This window comes from Sciurus vulgaris, assembly GCF_902686455.1.
Source record: "Sciurus vulgaris genome assembly, chromosome: 2".
NCBI lineage: Eukaryota > Metazoa > Chordata > Mammalia > Rodentia > Sciuridae > Sciurus > Sciurus vulgaris.
In genome coordinates this window covers 45,604,080-45,628,255 of record NC_136462.1, presented here as the reverse complement: position 1 = coordinate 45,628,255, position 24,176 = coordinate 45,604,080, and the positions used below count along the sequence as shown (strand labels likewise).

Below are 24,176 nucleotides of genomic sequence, written 5' to 3'. Positions count from 1 at the left end.
AGAATGGTTCTCACTTTTGTTTCTGTTCCTTGATATTTTACAACATATATAGCAATGCAGTATATTCTGCCATACACTGCAGTGACTTATGTGGCCTATTACCTTACTTGACTGGATGTAAACAACGTCAGAGAACCATGTCTTTGCATGGTTTGCAGTGCCTGACAAATTTCTTGCATCACAGAAGCTCCAAATTCACTGCACTAAACCAAATGCAATGTACAGAGATGATTATAACAACATTACACATATAGTTTAAGCAGGATTAAAGGAATTTAGCAGAAAGTTTAATACAAATATACTCACCAGCAAGTCCTGTTTCCAAAGCATAATCAATATGCTCGATACATAAAAATTCCACCAGAATGGTAAAAATTCTAAAGGCATTCCTTGGTAAATCAGAAGGGTCAGAGAGCTTTTAAACAAAACAAAACAAAAATCCAATATTATTCCTCAAGTCTACATTTCTAAAAAGCCAAGTATTTTTTTAGCAATTTTTTTACCATTGAAGATACAGTAGTTTAAGTATTAAAATAACTCATATTCTGCCTCCCCCTGTCCACACACAATAAAAATGCACCCTTTATCTATAACTCTCCTGCCTTAGAGCAATGTTTTTTAAACTTGGATTGCAATGCATTAGTGGAATCCAGTTGTACTTTCAAGAAATATACACACATACAACCTATACCATTCAAATATATGTACATATATATGACATACATATACTAGGATACCATGTAAAATGCATTTCTTATTATGGGTCATAGTCAAAGAGGTTTGAGAGCCACTGAATGAACAAGGGCTATTCTAGTGACATTCAAAACAAAAAGAATTCTTTTATTTTATAGAAAATAAGTTAATATATGCACTATAAAATATGTATAAAATAATTTCATCATTTCCTAGTTTAGTGAACCTTTAAAATTTAACTTCATCAATCCTCAATTTTTTCACTTATATAATGGGGATAATATTAACAGTACTTACTTTCTAGTTTTAAGGTTAGAATAAAATATGGAAGGTATAGTGTTTTAACACAATATTTAACACATAAGTTGAAAATTTTCATTTTCATGCTGCTCATAAACTAGTAAAAAAAGTTATTCTGAGAAAATCTAACCTTTAAAAGTTAGAAAATTACTCTTAACTTCTTTTAACTGCTTTCTCAATTATTTATAAATTCATCTGCCTTTGTCAAGCTGTCTCCACTCATGTGACCTCTCAGGGTAATGCTTATTAAAGGCTGAGTAGCCCTTATCTGAAATGTTTAGGACTATAACTATTTGGGATTTTGGAATTTTTTGGATTTTAGGGAGAAAAAAATATGTGTGTGTGGGTGTGTGTGTACATACAGAATGAGAGAGAGAGAGACAGACACAACATACATCTTGGAGATGAAACTATAAAGTCTAAACATGAAATTGATTTGTGCTTCATATATATCTTATATACACCATCACAAGGTAACTTTATACAATATTTTTAGTGTGCCTGTATTTTTAAAATTTATTTTTGTTCTTTTTAGATATACACAATAGTGGAATATATTTTGACATATTATATGTACATGGAGTATAACTTATTGTAATTCATATCCCATTCTTATGGTTGTACATGATGTGAAATTATACTGGTCGTGTATTCATCTATGAACACAGGAAAGTTACATCTGATTTGTTCTGTCTTTCCTATTCAAATCCTCCCTCCCTTCCCTTCATTCCCCTTTGTCTAATCCACTAAACTTCTATTCTTCCTCCACTCCATCCTGTGTTAGCATTCGCCTATCAGAACATTCAGTCTTTAGTTTTGGGGACTGGCTTGTTTCACTTAGCATGATAGTCTCCAGATCCATCCATTTACTGGCAAAAGTCATGAAGTCATTGTTTTCTATGAGTGTGCCTGCATTTTGACTGAGACCAGTCTTATGAAGACAAGTATGAAAACTTTCACTGTATCATACTGGTACTCAAAAATCACAGATTCTGGAGTATTTCAGATTTTGAATTTTCAGATTATCAATGCTGAATGCTAATATAATAATGCAACCCTGATGCATAAAATTGGGCATTTGTGAGGAATTCTATATCCCACTTTAAATCCCTACTGATTATAAATACTGATATTTGTTACTACTCAACTCCCTTTTTGGTCTTAATAACTACCCCAACTTTTATCCCTTATTTGTCTTTCTATCTCTATGCTTATCTTCCTGCCTCCTTTGATCACTAATGCTAACGGGTACCCTTACTTCCTTCATAAGCCACACAGACTAAATTTCTTACCCTTCTCTTGTTTATATGCAAAAACCTGTACATAATAGAAAACTGGTAAACGTTCAGAAGACTTGAACAGTACAATCAACTACCCTGATATTTCCTGATATTTATAGAATACTTCATCCAACATTAGGATCAAGTACTTTATCAACATTAGGTAAATACATAAAGAATTTACCAAGATGGACCATTTTCTGGGCCAGAAAACATCTTAATAAATTTTAAAAGAATTTAAATCATACAAAGCATGTCCTCTGACTACAAAGGCATCAAATTTGAAATCAGTAACAGAAAGACATCTAGTAAGTCCCCAATATTTAGCAACTTCTAAGTCATCACTGGACCAAAAGAAACAAAGAGAAATTAAAAAGTATTTTGAAATGAATTAAAGTAAAACACAACATAATTTTTAGGATATAATTAAAGCAGTACTTGGAGGGAAATTTGTGATTAATGCCTATACTGGAAAAAAAGATCTCATATCAATGACCTCAGCTACTACCTAAAAGAAAAGAGAAAAAGTAGGGAAATTAAACCCACATAAGCAGAAGAAGAGAAATGTTAAAAGAGCAAAAATCAATGAAGGTCAAAAGAGAAAAATGATAGAGAAAAATTAATAAAATAAAAAACTGGTTCCTGGGCAAAATCACTAAAACTAATAAACCTCTAGACAGATTGATCAGGAGAAAAAAAATGAAATTACTGATATCAGGCAAAAAAGAGGTGACATTACAGTAATTTCCACAAATACTAAAAGGAAATAAGAAATCATTGCAAACAACTTCATTCCAATAAATTCAACAACTTACATGAAACATAAAAACCTTTAGGCAAAAATAAGCAAAGCTCACTTAAAATAAGTAGGCTACCTGAATAGCTATGTATTGATTAAAGTTAAATATGTAGTTTAAAACGCTCACAAAGGAAACTGAATTCAAATAACTTCACTGGTAAATTACATAAAACATTCAAGAAAGAATACCAACTTTACATGAACTCTTCCCAGAAAACTGAAAGGAGAGAGGTAGAAATACTTTACATTCACCCTATGAGGGCAGCATTAATCTACGAAACAAGACAAAAACATTAAAAGGAAAGAAAAACAGGTAAATTTCCCTCATGAAAACAAATGGTAGAGTTCTTAACAAAAATTCAGCAAACCTAACCTAACAAAATATAAATAAGACAAATTGGGAACAGTGACACATGCCTGTAATCCCAGTGGTTCAGGAGGCTAAGACAGGAGGATCACAAGTTCAAAGCCAGCCTCAGCAAAAGTGAGGCGCTAAGCAACTCAGTGAGGCCCTGAGGACAGGGGATGTAGCTCAGTGGTTGAGTGTCCCTGAGTCCAAGCCCCAGTACAACCCCCAAATAAATAAATAGACAAATAAATAAACAGGACAATTGCCAATTGATAACCAACTGGAGTTGATCAAAGGAACACAAGATTAACATCTGAAAAATCAGTCAATATGATAAATCATATTAAGAGAATAAAGAGAAAACATTTGTCAAAACCTAATGCCTAATCCTTTTTCCTCAATCTGAAGGGTATTAATGAAAAACCTATAGTTAGCTAGTTAGCATCACACATAAAGGTGAAACACTAAATGCTTTACTCTTAAGATCAGGGGGAAAAAAAAAAAAAAAAAAAGGTCAGGAAAAAATGGAAGGTATTTTCTTCCCCCATCTCTATTCAACATCATACTAGAAGTTGGACCAGGGAATAAGGCAAAAGAACAAAATAAAAAGCATCTATGTCAGAAAGGTATAAGTAAAATTGACTTTATGGGCAAACAACATGATATTCTATATAGAAACTCTAGTGGGGTCTATTGGAATTAAAAAGTAAGTTTAGTTAGGTTGCAGGGTGCAAGATGAATATGTAAAATCAACTGTATTTCTTATATACAAACATAAAATTAAACCATTAAATTAAACATAAATTTTAAGAATACCATTTGTATTACATTATAACATCAAAATATATCAATTTTCTCCCAAAAGAACTATAGATTTGATTGAAAAATGTAATACCAATCAAAATTTTAGACTGTTCTTTCCCTAGAAACTGACAAGCTGTCAGGAGACTTATACATTTGAAGTGATTTATGTGGAAATGTTAGAGGACTTATATGATTCGAGACCTACTTAACTACAAAGTTGAAACAATTAAATCAGCATAGTACTGGCATTAAAAATAAATGGAACAGAGTAGTCCAGAAACATACCCACAAGTAAGTGGTCAACTGATTTTTGACAAAAGTTCAAAGCAATTCAGTAGAGAAAGAACAGTCTTTTTAATGAAAAATGATGAGAAAACTGGATAATTTTTAAAATATGGGCTTCAATCTATATTGTAATAGTGTATGATGTACATAAGTTAACTATGAAATGATTATTGACCTAAATGTAGAATCTCAAATTATAAGAGTACTAAAAGAAAACCTAAGAAGTAATCTGTGTGACCTTTAGTTAGATAAAAATATGATATAAAACCACCATCTGTAACATAAAAATTAGATTTCATCAAAATTTAAAAATATCCTTTTAAATAATAAGAAATCAAGTGTATAAGCTATAGATTGAAAAGAAAAAAATCTGCAAATCACATAGCTGAGAAAGTGTAACCAGAAAATGGAACTCCCCCCCCCCAAAAAAAAACCTTTATTTTAAATACTGCACAAAAGATATGAATGAACACTTCATCTAGGAGTAAATATGGAGGGCAAATATACATGCAAAAAGATGTTCTACATCAATTGTTTCATTAGAAAAATGAAAACTAAAACCATAAGATATCATTACTTGAGTTTCTTAAAAAGAAATATTCTATGACTCTGTTATATCACTATCAAATATTTTTGAGATCAATCATGTTGATACAGGTAACTCTAGTTGACTCATTTAAATTGCTGTCATTTTCTAGGGTATGAAGAATGCTGGTTTTCCGATTTCTCTTTTTAACTGAGTTGCTTCTAATTTTTTGTCATGTAAACAATGTTATTATATTAGACATATCACTTGCACATATGAGCTTTTCTAAGGAATTGCCAAATTACTCTCCAAAGTAACTGTAGCAATTTTCACTCACATTAGCAGCATGTGACAATTCCTATTGCCCTACTTTGCTACCAATACTTAGCAAGGTCAGACTTAATAATTTATGTCAATTTAATGAAAATGAGATGGTATTCTTCCTAAATTTCATTTCCCTATTGAAGAGACTGAATATCACATTAGTACTTCACATTTCTTTTTCTATAAATTGCTTATGCATTGTCTTTGACTTGATTTCTATTGGTTTACATTTATATCCATATTTTTTTATAATTTCTGTTGATTTAATGACCCTCAATATAAATTCATGCATTAGATACATCAATACAAATTAAAAACTTAAAATTGCTTCAATTCTTAATTCTACTACTTAAGGGTTATATCTGTTTCTTCATCTGTCAACAAGAAAAATAATTTCACACGGTTATGATGATGATTAAATTAATATACACACATACATAAGCATAAAGTCCTCATACTAATGCCTGGAACGCCATCTGAAACCTAGGGGCAAGCAGAGCCCCATTGCCCTTGGTCCCATACCAGAGCCTGTGGATGGAGCCTCTGGACTGCCTTGGAGTCAGGCAGACATCTGCAACCTATGTTGACTTGTGTTCAGGCACACACCTCAACCTCAAGCAATAGAGTATCGAGACAGACTTCATATGCTAGAGGACAGGACAGGGAAATAGGCACAGGACTTTTCATGGAACTCAGTAGTGGGTCTGCCATGGTGAAACAACACCAGAAAGAACCCAATGGTCTCTTTCTCCAGGTCAGGCCCACAGATAGAACTTCTAAACCTACTTTGGCTCCAGGTAGAAACAAAACCTCCAACAAGCTGTGGTGGTCTTGGGCCACAGACCACAGTACCCAGCAGGCCACAGAAGTGGGGGACTCTGTCCTGTGCACAGGCTGCACTTGTCTTAATGGACTATGAACTCTGGATGTGATCCAGCCTCACAGCAGCCATGATAGCTACAAGATTGCCTCCTCTGTCTCAACCCCAGGCAGCAAACACAGTCAGTTTGGGAGGAAAAAAACGGGAAGTGGGTTAAGTTGTGGTTCAAGGCTAAAGGCCAGACTCTCCATGGTGAGGCCCTATGTTGGGCAGAATCCTGAAGTGCCTAACCACCGCCCAATAACTTTGTGGACAAGGCATCTGAGACCATCCTGACCCCAAATGCAGACTTTCAGGACCAACAAGTTGAACTACCTTTTTTAAAGCAATCCCCCAGTTCACCCTTAAACCACACACCAATTGTGAGTCTGTGACAAACTTGAGCTTAAGGTGCCCTCTAGTGCTAAAACAGTGGTAGTAATCACAATCTCAGTAAATGTCTGCTTAGATAGTCTGGAAGGAGGGATACAGACAAAGCCCAATTACAAAGACTAGACTAAATACCTAACCCCTCATATGCAGTGTCATATGTATACACTGCTGTATGCATCAAAAACTTTGAAGGAACCTTGACCACCCTCCACCCAATAAACAAAATAAAGTACCAGAAACCACCCAAAAGTGACTATGTGTGGTCTCTCAAAATTAAAACAGATACAACCAACTTCAAGAAAATACAGAGAAACAATTACATAATTTATCAGAGAAACGTAATATATTGAAACATTTTTTTAAAATAAAAGAGATCTTGGAGCTGAAAAGTACAATAAATAGAATGAAAAATGTGATAGAAGGCATCAATGGCAAATCAATTATAGTAAAGAGACAGGCCATTTAAATATAACCCATCAAGAGAGAAAAAGAATGAAGAGGAAGGAAAAAAAAAAAAAAGCTTATAGGAACTACAGGACAGCATTAAATGAAAACAATATTCAAGTTATTGGGTTTCACAAGAGACTCAAGAATGCGAAGAGCAGAAAGCTTATTCAAAGAGAACCAACAGAAAACACCCCAAACTTACAGACGTATACAAATGTTCAGGTATAGGAAGGTCAAAGGCCAACAATCAGATTCAACCTAACCAAGTTAACATTACAACCAAGCTTCCAAAGATTAAAAAACAGAGGATTCTGAAAGCAGCAAGAAAAAATAATACATATAGGTTTTTTAGTTTGCCTGACATCACGAATTGGAAAAGAAGAACTCAAACTATCTGTTCGCTGATGACATGATTATATATTTAGAGGAACCCGAAAATTCCACCAGAAAATTTTTAGAACTTATAAGTGAATTCAGTAAAGTAGCAGGTTACAAGATCAATGCTCATAAATCCAATGCATTTTTTATACATAGTGATGAATCTTCAGAAAGAGAAATTAGGAAAACTATCCCATTCACAATAGCCTCGAAAAAAATAAAATACTTGGGAATCAATCTCACAAAAGAGGTGAAAGACCTCTACAATGAGAACTACAGAACACTAAAGAAAGAAATTAAAGAAAACCTTAGAAGATGGAAAGATCTCCCATGTTCTTAATTCATTAGGAAGAATTAATATTGTCAAAATGGCCATACTACCAAAAGTGCTATACAGATTCAATGCAATTCCAATTAAAATCCCAATGATGTACCTTACAGAAATAGAGTAAGCAATTATGAAATTCATCTGGAATAATAAGAAACCCAGAATAGCTAAAGCAATCCTCAGTAGAAAGAGCGAAGCAGGGGGTATCGCAATACCAGATCTTCAACTCTATTACAAAGCAATACTAACAAAAACGGCATGGTATTGGTACCAAAATAGACAGGTAGAACAATGGCACAGAATAGAGGACATGGACACAAACCCAAATAAATACAATTTTCTCATACTAGACAAAGGTGCCAAAAATATGCAATGAAGAAAAGATAGCCTCTTCAACAAATGGTGCTGGGAAAACTGGAAAACCATATGCAACAGAATGAAATTAAACCCCTCTCACCCTGCACAAAACTCAACTCAAAATGGATCAAGGACCTCGGAATCAGACCAGAGACCCTGCATCTTATAGAAGAAAAAGTAGGTCCAAACCTTCAACTTGTCGGCTTAGGATCAGACTTCCTTAACAGGACTCCCATAGCACAAGAAATAAAAGCTAGAATCAACAACTGGGATAGATTCAAACTAAAAAGCTTTCTCTCAGCAAAGGAAACTATCAGTAATGTGAAGAGAGAGCCTACAGAGTGGGAGAATATCTTTGCCACTCATACTTCAGATAGATCGCTAATTTACAGAATCTACAAAGAACTCAAAAAAATCTACACCAAGAATACAAATAATCCAATCAACAAATGGGCTAAGGAAATGAACAGATACTTCACAGAAGAAGATGTACAAGCAATCAACAGATATAAGAAAAAATGTTCAACATCTCTAGTAATAAGAGATATGCAAATCAAAACTACCCTAAGATTTCATCTCACCCCAATTAGAATGGCGATTATCAAGAACACAAGCAACAATAGGTGTTGGCGAGGATGTGGGGAAAAAGGTACACTCATACATTGCTGGTGGGGTTGCAAATTAGTGCAGCCACTCTGGAAAGCAGTATGGAGATTCCTCAGAAAGCTTGGAATGGAACCACCATTTGACCCAGCTATCCCACTCCTTGGCCTACACCAAAAGGACTTAAAATCAGCATACTACAGAGATACAGCCACATCAATGTTCATAGCTGCTCAATTCACCATAGCCAGATTGTGGAACCAACCTAGATGCCCTTCAGTTGATGAATGGATAAAGAAACTGTGGCATATATATACAATTGAATATTACTCCACCATGAAGAATGATAAAATTATGGCATTTGCAGGCAAATGGATGAAATTGGAGAATATCATGCTAAGTGAGATAAGCCAATCTCAAAAAACTAAAGGACGAATGATCTCGCTGATAAGCGGATGAGGACATATAATGGGGGGTAGGAGGAGTTAGCGTCAGGGTTAGGGTTAGGGTTAGGTTTAGGGTTAGGGATAAGGAGGGTGGTAAGAATGGAGGAAGGAAGGACTGTATAGAGGGAAAAGAGGGGTGGGAGGGGTGGGGGGCAGGGAAAAATAACAGAATGAATCAAGCAACATTGCCCTATGTAAATTTATGATTTTTAATTAAAAAAAAAACTGAAAAAAAAAAAAAAAAGAAAGGGGTGGGGCTCAAGGGAGAGACTGTCAGCCAGGAATATTGCACCTACCAATATTGTGCTTTAGCAGTGAAGAGAAGAAAACCAATTCTAGACACATGAGTTGAGAAAATTTATCACCATGATATCTGTCTTACAAAAAATGCCAAAGGAAATTCTTCAAATTGAAGGAAAGCAAGGCCAACAAATAAGAAGAAAATACCCTAAGGTATAAAACTCATTAGTAAGAGCAACTATATAGATATGGTCAGAATGTTCTAATATTGTAAAATTGGTACATAAACCATTTATATTATTGGTATAAAATCTAAAAAACAAAAATAAAAGCCACATTAATATGTAAAAGATAAGCTGGGTGCAGTGGCACATGCCTATAATTCCAGTGGCTGAGGCAGGAGGACTGCCAAGTTCAACGCCAGCCTCAGGGACTTAGTGAGGCCCTAAGCAATTTAGTGAGACCCTGTTTCAAAATTTAAAAAATTATAAAATAAAATAATTTAGTGGTTTAGTGTCCCTGGGGATCAATCCCTGGGGCCAAAAAAAGAAAAAAAAGGGGGAGGGCAATATAAAAATGCAAAATAGGGCAAAAATTCAAAATATAGGAAGTACAGAGTTTTAAAACTAGTATTTTTCTTTCATTTCCTATCCTTACAATCAAAATTAAGTTCTCAGTTCAAAACAGCTTCTAATAATCAAAAGATGTTTTTTATAAGCCTCACTGTAACCACAAAGTAAAAACCTGTAATCAGATACACCAAAAATAATAAGCAAAGAATGAAAACACTTCACAACAAAGGAAACCTGTAAAAGTGGGAGAAAGAAAAATACTATTAAAAAACTAGAAAACAAGTAACGAAATGGCAGTAGTAAGACTTTACCTATTGATGATCACCTTAAATATAAATGGATTAAATTCTCCAATTAAAAGAGTAACTGAATGAATAAAAAAGACTTACTACATACTGCTTACTAAAAAACACATTCACTTCTAAAAACACATGTAGACTAAAGTGAAGGGATAGAAAAAGATATTCCATATAAATGGAGTGCAAAAGAAAGTAAGGTCAGACTCAAAGAAGACTTTAAATCAAAAGCAATTAAAAAAAAAGTCATTATATTATGATGGAGTCAATTCAGCAAGAGAAAATAATAATTACAAATATATATGCACCCAATATCACACTACCCAGATATATAAAGCAAATATCAATAGAAAAGGAGAGTTAGACTCCAATACAATAATAGGAGGAGACTTTAATATCCCATTTTCAGCAATGGACAGATCATTCAGACAGAAAATTAACAAAGAAATAGTAAACTGTACTCTACAACAAATGAACCTAACAAACATCTACAGAAAATTCCATGCAAAAGCTACAGAATACATTTCTTTTTAACACTATATCAAACATTTTCCATGACAGATCATGTGGTAGGCCAAAGAACAAGTCTTTAAAAAACCAAAAATACATTGAGTATCTTTTTTACAACCACAATGTAATAAAACTAGAAAATAATAACAAAAAAGACTTTGGTAACTACTTAAATACATGAATATTAAAAAACTGACTCCTGAATAACCAATTGATCCATAAAGAAATTAAGAAGGAAATTAAAAAATGTTTTGAGGCAAATGACAATGGAAATGTCAATATTTATGGGATACAGCAAAGCAATACTAACAGGAAAGTTTATAGCAGTCAATGCCTACATGAAAAAAGTAGGAAGATCTTAATTTATTCTTGCACCTCAAGGAACTAGAAAAACAGAACAAACCACACCCAAAATAAGTAGAGGAAATAAGAAGGATGAGCAGAAGTAAATAAAGCACATACACACAAAAAATCAATACAAAGAATCAGTCAAATGAAGGGTTTTTTTTTTTTTGAAACAATAAAACCCTTAGCTAGATGAAGAAAAAGTCTCTATATAAATAAATCAGAGATGAAAATGGAGATATCACAGAATTACAAAGGATCTTAGTTAGAGATTATCACAAACAACTGTATACTAACAGATTTGATAATCTATAAGAAATAAATTCCTGAACACATGCACCTTACCAAGATTGAATCATAAAGAGAAAAAACAGATCGATAATGAGTAATGAAACTGAATCAGTAATAAAATGCTCCCATCAAAGCCCAGAGCCAGATGGTTTCAATACTGAATTCTATCAAACATGTAAAAAATGAATACCAATATTGCTCAAATAATTCCAAAAAACAGAATTCTTCCAAACACATTCTTTGAGGCCAGCATTTATTCTGATACCAAAGCCAGACAAGGGATACAACAAAAAAAAGAAAGCTATAGGCCAAAATCCCTGATGAACATAGATGCAAAATCCTCAACAAAATACTAGCCAACTGAATCCAAAAGTATATCCAACAGATTATCCATCATAATCAAGGGAATTCATCTCAGGGATGCTTCAACACACACAAATCAATAAATATGACATACCACATCAAGTGAATGGAGGCTAAAAACTATATGATCATCTCAGTAGATGCTAAAAAGCATTTGATAAAATCTAATATCCCTTCAAGATTAAAAACTCTGAACAAATTAGGCGAGGACAGAATATAATTCAACATCATAAAAGCCTTATATAAGAGGTCCACAGTTAATATCATAACGAATAGGGAAAAGTTGAAAACTTTCTAAGATCTGGAACAAAGCACAGATACCACTTTCACTACTTTTATTTAACACAGTTCTTTAAGGCAGAGCACTCATGTAAGAGAAAGAAATAAAGGGCACCTGAATTGAAAAATACAAATCCTCAGTTTGCCAATGACATGATCTTACATATAGTAAACCCAAAGAATCTACCAAAATGATATTAGAACAGATAAGCAAATTCAGCAGTCACAAGATTAAAAAGAAAAAAAAAACACAAAAAACCAGTAGCATTTCTATATGCCCAAGAGTAAATTATCCAAAGAAAACAACAAAGAAATCCCACTTATACAAAATAATAAATATCTAGAAATAAATGTAATAAAAAGATGAAGAATATCTTTAATTAAAACTATAAAACACTGATGAAAGAAACTAAAGACGGCATACAAAAATGGAAAGACAGCCCATGTTCATGGACTAAAACAATGAATATTGTTATAATGCCCATACTACCCAAACCAATCTATAGATTCAAGTGATCCCTATCAGAATATCAATGACATTCTTCACAGAACTAGAAAAAAAAACAATGTTAAAATTCATATGGAACCATCAAAACTCCACAGGAAAAAAAAAAGCAAGCTTGAGTGAAACAAATTAGGACACACAACACTATCTGATTTCAAAATATATTAACAAGTTTTATCAAAACAGCATGGTGTTGGCATAAGAGCAGACATAAAGACCAATGAAACAGAATAAAAAGCCTAGATATAAACCCACACATAGCCAAATGATCTTTGACAAAGATGTTATGAGCACATGCTGGGGAGAAGGACAAACTGTTCAATAAATGTTGCCAGGAAAATTGAATATTCACATGTAGAAGAATACACACAAATCAACTTAAAATGGACTAAAGACTTACATGTAACCCGGGACCTATAACACTTCTAAAAGAAAATACAGGGAAAATACTTCATGAAATCTGAATGGGCAAGGATTGTTTGGATTAGACCCAGCAAGCACGGGAAACAAAACTAAAAAGGGATAGATAGGATTAATCAAACTAAAAAGTTTCTACACAGAAAAAGAAATAATCAAGAGTGAAGAGACAACCTACAGGAGAAAATTTTCTCAAATTATATATCTGATAAGAGGTTGATGTCTAGAACATATAAGGATCCAAAATAGCAAAAATAAGTGAATTAATAAAAAAATTAAAAATGGATAAGAGTGCAAATAGACTTCTCTCAAAAGTCATACAAATGGCCAATAGGTATATGAAAAAATATTGTTAATCACCAATCATCAAAAGAAGTGCCAATAAAAATCACAATGAGATATGTTTCTCAAATTAGAATAGTTATTATCAAAAAGATAAAAAACCACATGTGTTGTCAATAATGTGGAGAAAAGGGAACCAACCATGCACACCATTAGTGGGAATATAAATTAGTACGGTCATTATGGAAATTTTTTGAGGGAGGTCCCCCTCAAAAAATTAAAATAGAAATGCCATATGATCCAGCAATCCCACTACCAGGTATACATACAAATGAAATGAAATCAGTACGTTGAAGAGACATCTGCACTCCCATGTTTCTTGTAGCACTATCCGTAATGGCCAAGAAATGGAATCAACCTAAGTATACATCAACTAATGAATGGATAAAGAAAAGGTGGTATTTATAAACAGGGGAATAGTATTCAGTTATAAAAGGATGAAATAGTGTCATTTGCAACAACATGGGATAGAACTGAAAGTCATTGTATTTAGTGAAATAAGCCAGGAACAGAAAAAAAAAAAAAAAAAAACTATATGATCCAACTCATATGTGGAATCTAAAAAGGAGAACTCAAAAGAAATTGAGAGTAAAATAGTGGTTACCACAAGCTGGGAGGGGTGGTGAGGAGAGACGCATGGGAAAAGGCTGGTCAACGGTACTATATAACAGATAAGAGATAAACCATTTCTGGTGTTTTGTTGCATCCATTGCAAACCATTAGGATGACTACAGGTAATAGGAATATACCACCTATTTAAAAAAAAAAAAAACTAGAAGAATGGCCTTTGAATGTTTTCACTACCCAAAAAGAAGAAGAAGGAGAAGAAGGAGAAAAAAAAAAGAGAAATATTTGAGGGGATATATATGTTTACCCTGATTTGAACATTCCTCAATGTACACATGTATCAAAATACACATGGTATCCCATAAGTATGTACGATTTTATGTGTCAATTAAAAAAATAAAAAATTTTAAAAAGCAAAGAAAAAACAGTTGCTCCTAACCAGAGAATACATTTATATCTTTGTATAAAAACAAGGTAAACTTAAAATACACAACTATACATGAGTAAGATAAATTTACAATCACTCTTACCCTGTGACATCTTTCAAAGGCTTGTTTGGTTTCTTGTAAAAGATTAACCACCACTTCTTGGGATAGGAAAGTTTCCCCATGAGTATCAATACTTGGCCCCAGTGGTAAGTTGGTACGTTGTCTAATTCTTTCTTTCAAATCTTGAATACTGGAAGACAAATGAAAAAAAGAACATGTGGATTTTAACTTCAAGTACTCTCAAAATTAGTACACATCATCAACAACAACAAAAAGAATCAATAACCAAAAAATCTAAATTCTAATTCTAAAAAATAGTTTTGTGAAAATTTTCATCTGAAAAATGAGATTTGAAATTAGGATCTCTGGTCCTGTTCAGTTTTACAATTCTAAATCAACCAAAAGCTCATTTGTTTTTCTCAGAAAGTACGCCATTCCAAATAAGTGAACATAATAGATAACTAAAGAGTCCTGTTTAAAAATAAAACTTCCAAAATTTTAATGATTTTTAAATATATCATCCAAAGATTTGACACATTTCTTCACTACATTAAACAGATCTGTTAAACATAATTTAGCTTCTCTCAGTGGCCAAGGTTCACCTGGAACATTTATTATACAGGGTACATTTAGAGTTAGACTTTTTTTTTTCCCCTCCTAGACAATATAGCTCCTGTGAACTCCTGTGAGCTCATTTCTTAAAAACATCTTATGACTGACAATTCATTAGTTTTCCTCTTCTCTACTGCCTTTCAAATTCTATCTCTTCCTCCTAGTTACAACCTCTCTCTGATCATTATTTAATACACAAACTGGGAAACATGAAAATGATATAGGTACATAGAGTGTGGACTCTGGACTCTGACTGTATGGCAACAGAGAAGTCATTCTGTCTCCTTCTAGAAACAACTAGGTTCCAGGTAGTTAAGGGATGGACAACTGAGATGCCACTTACTCTCATAGCAAGTTATTTTCTTCTAGTATGTGAAGAGTTTCAGGCTTTAAAATATTAATTTAATAGTTTTATACTCAAGTGATCCCCAAAACTCATCAATTCAGGGTCAACTAAATTGTAAACTATTTGTTGCTTTTTTTCCCCCACCTGCAACAATAACAACAACAAGAAAAGATGGATTCTCAGTCAATGACCTTAAAAAAAAAAAAAAAAAAAAAAAAAAGAAAGAAAGAAAAGAAAAGCCAAGCCAGGCACCTTCCTATAATCTTAGCAACCTGGGAGACTGAGGTAAGATGATCTCAAGTTTTAAGTCAGCTTGGGGAACTTAGTAAGACACTGTCTCAAAAAGAAAAGAGCTGGGGATGTAGCTCAGTGGTAGAAGCACCCAATTCTCATTTTTGGGGGAGAAAATGAAACTAGAACTCCAAATGTTATTTTATTAGTTTTTCTCAGTTATACATGGCAGTAGAATCCATTTTGATAAAATTATATAAGCACAGGATATATCTTATTATACTTATGCCCCCATTCTTGTGGGTAGGCACAACGGCAGGGTTCACTTAGGTATTTTCATATGTGTTCATGGGAAAATTATGTTAGATTTATTCTGTCTTTCCTATTCCTATCCCCACCCCACCCCTGGCACCTTTCATTCCCCTTTGTCAAATCTATGGAACTTCTCTTCTTCCCTCCCCCTTTTATTGTGGTTTAGCTTCTACAGATCAGCATAACCATTTGACCTTTGGTTTTTTGGGACTGGCTTATTAACTTAGCATGATAGTCTACAGATCCATCCACTTACTGGCAAACGTCATAAAGTCATTCTTCATAACAGCTGAGTAATATTCCATTGTGTATATATGCCACAAATTCTTTATCCATTCATCTGCTGATAGGCATCTAGATTAAGTCCATAGCTTAGCCAATATGTTCAAGTGTTGGGCCTACTTTTTCTTCTAGTAGACGCAGGGTTTCTGGTCTAATTCCTAGATCTTTGATACACATTTTTTTAATTGTCAAGTATCTGTTTTACATATTTTAATCATGTTAGGTCTTTTCAAAATGTGATTCAAGAGCAGGATTGGTCGTTAAGAGTTCTTTGGAGAAAATATTTGTGACAGTCAATATTTGTTAAGTTTGTCCAAATGTAATAATGCTCTTAAGTGTCTTCAGTTTTAGGAGATGAAAACCTTTGCAATGAAAACCATAGAACATTGAAGAAAGAAATTAAAGAAGACCTCAGAAGATGGAAAGATTCCCATGTTCATGGAGAAGCAGAATTAATATTGTTAAATATGGCCATACTACCAAAAGCAATATACAGATTCAATGCAATCCCCATCAGCCATGTAGAAAAATGAAATTGGGTCATTTGCAGAAAAATGGATGGAACTAGAAACCATCATATTAAGTGAAATAAGCCAAACTCAGAAGGTCAAGGGTCATATGTTTGCTCTCAGATATGGAAGCTGGAGAGGAAAAAGAAAAAGAAAGATAGGGGGCAGCAGTAATCTCATGAAAATGAAAAGGAGATCAGTAAAGAAAAGGAACCAGGCTATGGGAGAAGGGAAGGGAGGGGGAGAAGTGATAGAGAGTGATATTGGCTAAATTGTATTGTTATGTTGTGTGCAAGTATGAATACGTGACAACAAATATCATCATTATGTACAACTATAATGCATCAATAAAAAATGTAGAAATGATAAAAATATTCAAGGATGTAGTACAACTAGAAGTCTCATACATGTGTTTATAAAGGATACAAACACATTGGAATACTGTTTAACATTGATTATAAAGTTAAATATGCACTCAATGTATAACCTAGCAATTGTACTCCTACATATTAACCCAAAAGAAGTAAAATTTGTGTGTACAAAAAGAATGTACCTATGTATCAGCAACAGTTTTATACACAACAGGCCCAAACTCTAAATAACCTAAATGTCTACTCGACATGTATGATATATTCATACAATGGAATATTATTCAGCAATAAAAAGAAATATTTACTGGCATCTGAAATAACAAAAGTCTTCAGTTTTAATATAATACTTAACTTAAAAAACTCACCCTCCTGTGCCAATAGATCTCTTTTGATGGTTTTTTGAATCATAATAGCGCTGTAGGATCATAGCACTTCTGCTTTTCAAATATCCAGTCTCCACTTCAATATAGTTCTCCAAATAGGAAATGAAAATGGATTTGATAAGCTTAGACAAGAAAGTCTGTTTATCAGTACCTAAGTTAAACTCCATCAACTTGCTGGAAAGATTGGTGGTTCTTTTCAATGGAAAAGGGGGAGAAAAAGATTAATGTATATTTTAGGTATAATAACAATACTAAGGAATATATATTTTACAATGTGATTTTTTTTTTCTTTTTTTACAATGTGATTTTTTTAACTTATATTAAACCACCATTTCTTAAACCTTGGAAGAGTACTTAAGATGCAGAGATGGGTAAAAACAGAATGTTGCAAATAACATTATGGTTTTCAGAATTGTCATAAACTCTAGAAGACACTGTGAGACAATACACCAGTCCAGAAACAGCAATAGTGACAGAATGGACTCAAGTATGCTTTAATGCCATTCATCACAAGGTACCCAAAACAAAATACCAAGAGGTCTAATCTCTGTCTACCCTGTTTTATCTATGTTCATTTGACTTTACTCTTTCATTCGTATTGTTGAAGATAGTATTTTTGAGATGAAATATGTCATTATGATAACTTTTAAAAACCTCCCCAAATGAAGAGACTGAAGAATAGCCAAAGAGTTGGGAAAAAAAACTCCACATGAAGCTTCTGAGAAAATTTCTTTAAAAGCAATACTGCCATTACAAAAGCACAAGACAACCTTTTACATCAAACTTAAGGGTGAAATTGTCATTTGTTAAGAATGTGTCACTTCCTTTTGTAATGTTTAACTGCATATAAATATAAGTGTACTAATTCTTAGAGAAAAAATTAAGAAGTGAAATAGTTTACAATGAAAATCAGAAACAAAATTCTTTAGGATTAGTTTAAAAACAGAAGCTCTTATGGTTCTTAGTACATCAGAAGATCTTTGATTCTTAGTACATCAGGATAAAGTATAACATCTAATTCCTCAAAGTAATAAGAATGCTGCTCTTCCACAAGTCTAGTCCACACAGCCAAGTATTTAGTACTAAAAGGTATACTGCTATCTGGTAAGCAGTAATTAAAAAATACTGAATATTTGTCCTTTTTCTATTAAAAAGTTGAGTACTATTATTTTCTAATAATTAAAAATATACCTTGTATATAGATCATAAAGACTTTTGAGATATTGCTCTGCATCCGATTTCCTACATTCTTCTAGCTGATCTTTCACAAAACTCTAAAAATGAAAGTTAACATTCTAGTAAGCAAACATTAAATCATAAAATTCCCAAGATATTTATCCTCTAAAATTAGTTTTAATTTCTGACTTAAAATCTAATAAAAAAGGCAATGCATAGAAATAGACCAAATCATAAAAAATTTAAAAACAGGTTTCTAAATTTTATTGTTACATGTATTTCCCTACAAAAGATCTACATAAATCTTGGGAATAAGTATTAAGAATTTAGAATATACGGTAAAGTGTTTGCCGCACCCATATGAGGCACTGGGTTCGATCCTCAGCACAACATAAAAATAAACAAAATAAAGGTATTATGTCCATCTACAACTATAAATATTTTAGAATAAAAAGAATGTAGAATACCTTTTATTTTGAAACACCATTAAAGTCAATTCCTTAGAACAGCTTCTCAAACTGGTCTAACAAATAGAGTCCTTTGAGACATTAATAGGCATTTCTCTAAAATTGGGTTCTTTGGTCAGTAATTTTGGGAAATGTTGTACTTTATACTTCTACTTCTAGAGCATCATAACATGTGTTAGCAACTTTAAAGGCTATAAAGGTGTATTTAAATAACAAACACTTGTTGAACAATGCTTAATGCAGTGGTAAACATAGTTTAGGAGATGTCTGAAAGTATACTGCTATGAGAGTAAAGATTGTAAATTAAATATGCTTTTCCTTTTCATGATAGTATCACATCACAAAAAATTCTATAGACTACACTTGTAATTCTTGTTCAATTTTTATTGGTCATGGTGAGGACCAAAACCCAAATCAAAACAAATCTTAAGCAACCTTAACACAGTATATTACTACTATGATTATTATAACAGATTTGAAGAACATGCTGTGATAACACTTAGTGATCAACACCTTTTCCTTCATGAATAATAAACCATTTTTTAAAAATCATAATACTGACATTCCGTTCCCCTTAAGTAAATAGACTACTACTCCTAAGGTCATTATATAAGTAAACTAAATTTAAAAATGAAACTTCTAAAATATAGGAAAACATCACATATTAAAAACTATTTAAAATGTCTTAAAAACTATTTTATTTGTTACTATTTAAAATTACCTGTAGTTTGATTTCAAATACATTTTGAATAAGTTTAGCCAGTACTGTTTCTGGATTACTAAAAATATCTCCAACTTGCTTGTTCACTCCTTGACAAAGTATCGCTGCATCTTCAAATATATCATTTCTCAAGTAGGCACCCTAAATAGCAGAATCATTTTACACAAAAGTTTTAATGGTTTTAAAATACAAATGAGCATAAAATAAAATTCAATAAAGTATATTATTATGTTACCTCCTGGCACTGCTTTATATAAACATCAACACAATGGGAATAGCCCTAGGAAGAAGAAACACATTGTTATCACTGTTTGGGTTCCATTATAATAAGTTCAATAAAAGAAGTATTATGGTAGTAAAGTTATGTTTTATGTTCCAGTGAATGGCTAACAGTTGTTGGAATTCAATGAAATTAACTGTAAAGACTCAATAACTTAACATGGGTGTCTTTCCCTGCCTTCTATGATGAAACTGATCAGTTGGTTTATAACTTGTTTGGACTTTAGATGAAAGAAGAAAGCTGAGGAATAGCTAAGTCCTTTACAAGAATACGCACACACATATATATTTTGGCAGTACTAGGGATTGAACCCAAGGTCTCATACAAGCTAGGTGAGCTCTCTACCACTGAGTCACATTTCCAGCCTGATAATTTTTGCCTTATGATCACATAGCCATCTCTTTCAACTCCAATACATGTGCATGCACACAAGTGCACATGCACACGCACACACATATACAATAATTCAAGGACTTGAAAGTATATGTGTGTGTATGTGTGTGTGTGTGTGTATACATATATATGTATATCTTTCTTACTATCTTAGCACATTAAAATAAAGCGTACTATCTAGTTCCTCAAATTAAAGTACTAAAAATACTGCTCTTGCATAACTCTAAGTCCACAGAGCCTAACACTAAAAGATAACTTTTTTCAATTAATTTCTTTTCCTTGCAAGGGTCTAGATAGCAGTAATAAGCCATCAATCTGGAAATTTATTTTTAAAACCGAATCTACTAAAATAAAACGTGTTTAAAACAAAGTAATTTGTCATATTAAACTCTACATAATGAGATTTTTGCCTATTAATAAATTATACATTAAAAACAACTAAGGTAATCAATATAAAGTAAATGAGTGTCTTAAAAGTCATTCTCAAGACAGGCATGGTGATGCATGCCTGTTATCCCAGTGACTTGGGAGGCTGAAGCAGGAAGATTGCAAATTTGAAGCCAGCCTCAAGAATTTAGCAAAAACTAGTCTCAAAATAAAAAGGACTAAGGATGTAGCTCAGTGGTAAAGTGCTCTTGAGTTCAAACCACAGGATCCGCCCTGACAAAACAACAACAAAAAAAGACATTCTTGATACTCATTTAGATATTAACAAAATGAAAAGCCCAACAAATAGGTTGTATTTTTAAAATCTGATGCAAGGAAAAAACAGAATGACAGAAGAACTATTTGTTTAAACAACTACTTTGCAGAAATATATTCCCATGCTCTCTCTCCAATTCAAATTCCAGGAAGACAATTCCATAAAAGAACATTTCTATATTAACACCTAAAACCTCTGTGGGTAGATTTCTTTTAATAATAATGTTCCATCTACTTTCTGATTCCTACATTCTATCATATATTCATGGTCACATTTTCTTGCTTTTGAATTAATTTCATAACATGTTTGATTGAAAAAGATTTATAAAAAACGAGAAGGCAGACTATAAGATCTTCTTTTTCAAACTATATGAAAATGATATAATAATATTACTAAATATAAAATCCTTATTGAAAATATTAAATACTAATGTTTAACATTTTATAGAGAAATATATAAAATGTACAAATTAAATTAATGAAAATTATTATATTTTGATGTGATATAGTTAGAAGAAAATCAGAGATAATACCATTGATTTTGTAAAATCTTCACAAACTTTAAGACTGATCTATATTTAAAATTTTTAATATTTACCTTAAAATGAAGTAAAACTGCTGCTACTTCCCTCATTCTGGATATTTCACCTCTTCTTTGGGCACTGGTGAACTCCTGGATTAGTTGGCATTCTAAATCATGGTATTTACCTAAAAGTAAAAATAAAGACATCCAGCTATAGTGAGGAACTCAAAGTATCCAAATTATATCAAGCATCTAAATTATTTACAAATATAATGTATATGGATCTGCCTTCTTTTTGGAAGAATTACAAAAACAACATGACATTTAAAAATATAGGTAGGTCTCTGAACTTTCAGTGAACTAGCTTAACAAACAGGTACCCAGGTGACTATGGAACCTGAACAAACTGATTTTTTTCCAGAAATCTAGAATGATCTAGTCTAAAATATTGGCAAGAATCAACCTATTCAAGTAAGGAACTGAATAGGTATTGAAATGCTTATAATATCAGTGTTAAAAAGAAAAAAGAGCTATGTTCAGAGACATGTATATGAACACAATATCGAAAATACACTGTTAAGTTAAAAACAGAAGGCCTAAAAGCTACCAACTATTTAAAAGAAAATGTGTGTATATATATGTATGTATGTGTGTGTGTGTGTGTGTGTGTGTATGTGGGTACATATATAAAAAAATAACTGGGGAGAGGGAGGTCTTATGATGCTTGTATGTCCACAGAGTACTCTAAGAATACACAAGAAACTGGTAATGGTTATTCTTAGGAAAAGGTAATCAAACTCACGGACAGGGTAAAAGAATGATATTGTTTTCACTTCTCCCCTGTGCTATTTTCTTTTACATAAGTAGTTATGGTACTTACTCAAAAAATGTTAATTAAATAGACTTCACTTACTTGCAATTTTTGATTTTACTTCTGAAAATCTGAAAGATAAAAAACAACGATGATTCATTAGTTGTGACAAACATACCATGGTAACATGTTACAAAAGGGGATAATGGATGCAGGGTACATGTGCACCCTCTGTATAATCTTATACAAGTTTCTGTAAACCTAAAACAATTATAAAACTAAAGGTTTTTATAAAAAAATAAAAAAAAAAAAAAAGCCAGAGGGGAAAGAAAATACTGACAGAAAGCATAGCAGGTGACAAAATTGAATGTAGGAAATTCAGATGGGGTAGGTAATTCTCATTTAGAAAACTCACACTGAATAATCAAGAGGCACTAACCCAGTCACAAAACAAGTTATTGTTCCTACTCACATTCACTTGCATTTTGAAGTCACTTGGAAACACAATGATAAAATAAAATGATATATTAATGATGAATGATAATCAATACAAACTAAAATGACTAGTAAAAATATTAAAAAATTACTTTAACGCCAAAAAAATAAAAAGAGCCTTATAAAGAATTCAGCAATGTGTCTAAGAGAACAACCATTCCATCTTTACAAATTTGAAAACTAAAATATCATACATTAGAATCTTCAAATCTCAATATTAAGAGGAAATGTCTAGGACAGAAAACTGATGTTGAGATTCTATGCAATTATTTGAAGAAAGAAGAGAATGGTTGGCAAAAGAGATGCCAAAGATAGATGGAGAAAGAAATAAAAGTTTAGTTAGTAAAAAAAAAAAAATGATAAAATCCGTCATGGTAGTTCACAAAACACAAATAAGGCTATATTGATATATGTGAAAAAATTAAGTCTGATTAAGTCTCTAAGGCTTAGTAGAGAGGTTAAAACAAAACTGTAAGAGAAGGCTGGAGTGTAGATCAGTAATAAAGGGCTTGCAGTATCTTATATAAAGGCCCTGGGTTAGATTCCCCAACCACTGAAACAAAACAAAGCAAAACAAAACAAACTGCAAGAGGAGTATAAACTTGAGAGATGAAGATGACTATGCAAATGTGTTCTAGTGGGGAAGAATACAATGGAAGGAGAGGAATGAGGGTTATAGCTAACTATTATCATGTGCCTATTTAGAGCTAGACAAGTTACCCATTTAAGTAAATGGTTCAACTCTGAAATGGAGTAAAGTTAAAGAGAGGTTTTGGTGGATGATTTAAAAAATTATTACTGCTTATCTTTTATGATGATACAGAGCTGAGAATAAAATGAACATGTGAGGGGGATTCACTATGGCTGGAAGATAATGTTCAAATTTTAAGCACAGCAATATACCCATATTCTAACTGTACCTGAACACCTTCAAGTATCAACAAAAGAGTAACATATATTATGTGTTAAACAAAATTGTATTTCTTTCAGATAGTCACACGAAGGAACTATTATTATCAAAATTTTATTAAAGAGTCTAACATTCCATCAACTAGAAGAAATCATGAAAAAATTTCCTTCTCAGAGAGCATTTCATTTTAGGATGAAATTTAACTTAGTGATGACCCTGGAACTTTGCATTTAAAACAAGGTTCTGAATCCAAAGTCTCTGGGAAG

At 32.6% G+C, this 24,176-nt stretch overlaps 1 protein-coding gene across 4 annotated transcripts in view; it reads right to left on the bottom strand.

The window, feature by feature from the left end:
- The window catches only part of EXOC5 (exocyst complex component 5), a 69,164-nt gene that overhangs the window by 17,773 nt on the left and 27,215 nt on the right, over positions 1-24,176 (bottom strand). For all 4 annotated transcript variants that reach the window (XR_013762135.1, XR_013762136.1, XM_079128985.1 and 1 more), the window contains 8 exons: positions 22,608-22,636; positions 21,770-21,879; positions 20,032-20,076; positions 19,797-19,937; positions 18,624-18,706; positions 17,415-17,624; positions 14,429-14,576; positions 307-415 (listed from right to left, as the gene is read on the bottom strand). Coding sequence is in view for 2 of the 4 variants with exons in the window: in XM_079128985.1 (XP_078985111.1) it covers positions 307-415; positions 14,429-14,576; positions 17,415-17,624; positions 18,624-18,706; positions 19,797-19,937; positions 20,032-20,076; positions 21,770-21,879; positions 22,608-22,636 (875 nt within the window). In the remaining 2 variants the exon portion in view is untranslated. The remainder of the gene's footprint in view (positions 1-306; positions 416-14,428; positions 14,577-17,414; positions 17,625-18,623; positions 18,707-19,796; positions 19,938-20,031; positions 20,077-21,769; positions 21,880-22,607; positions 22,637-24,176) is intronic.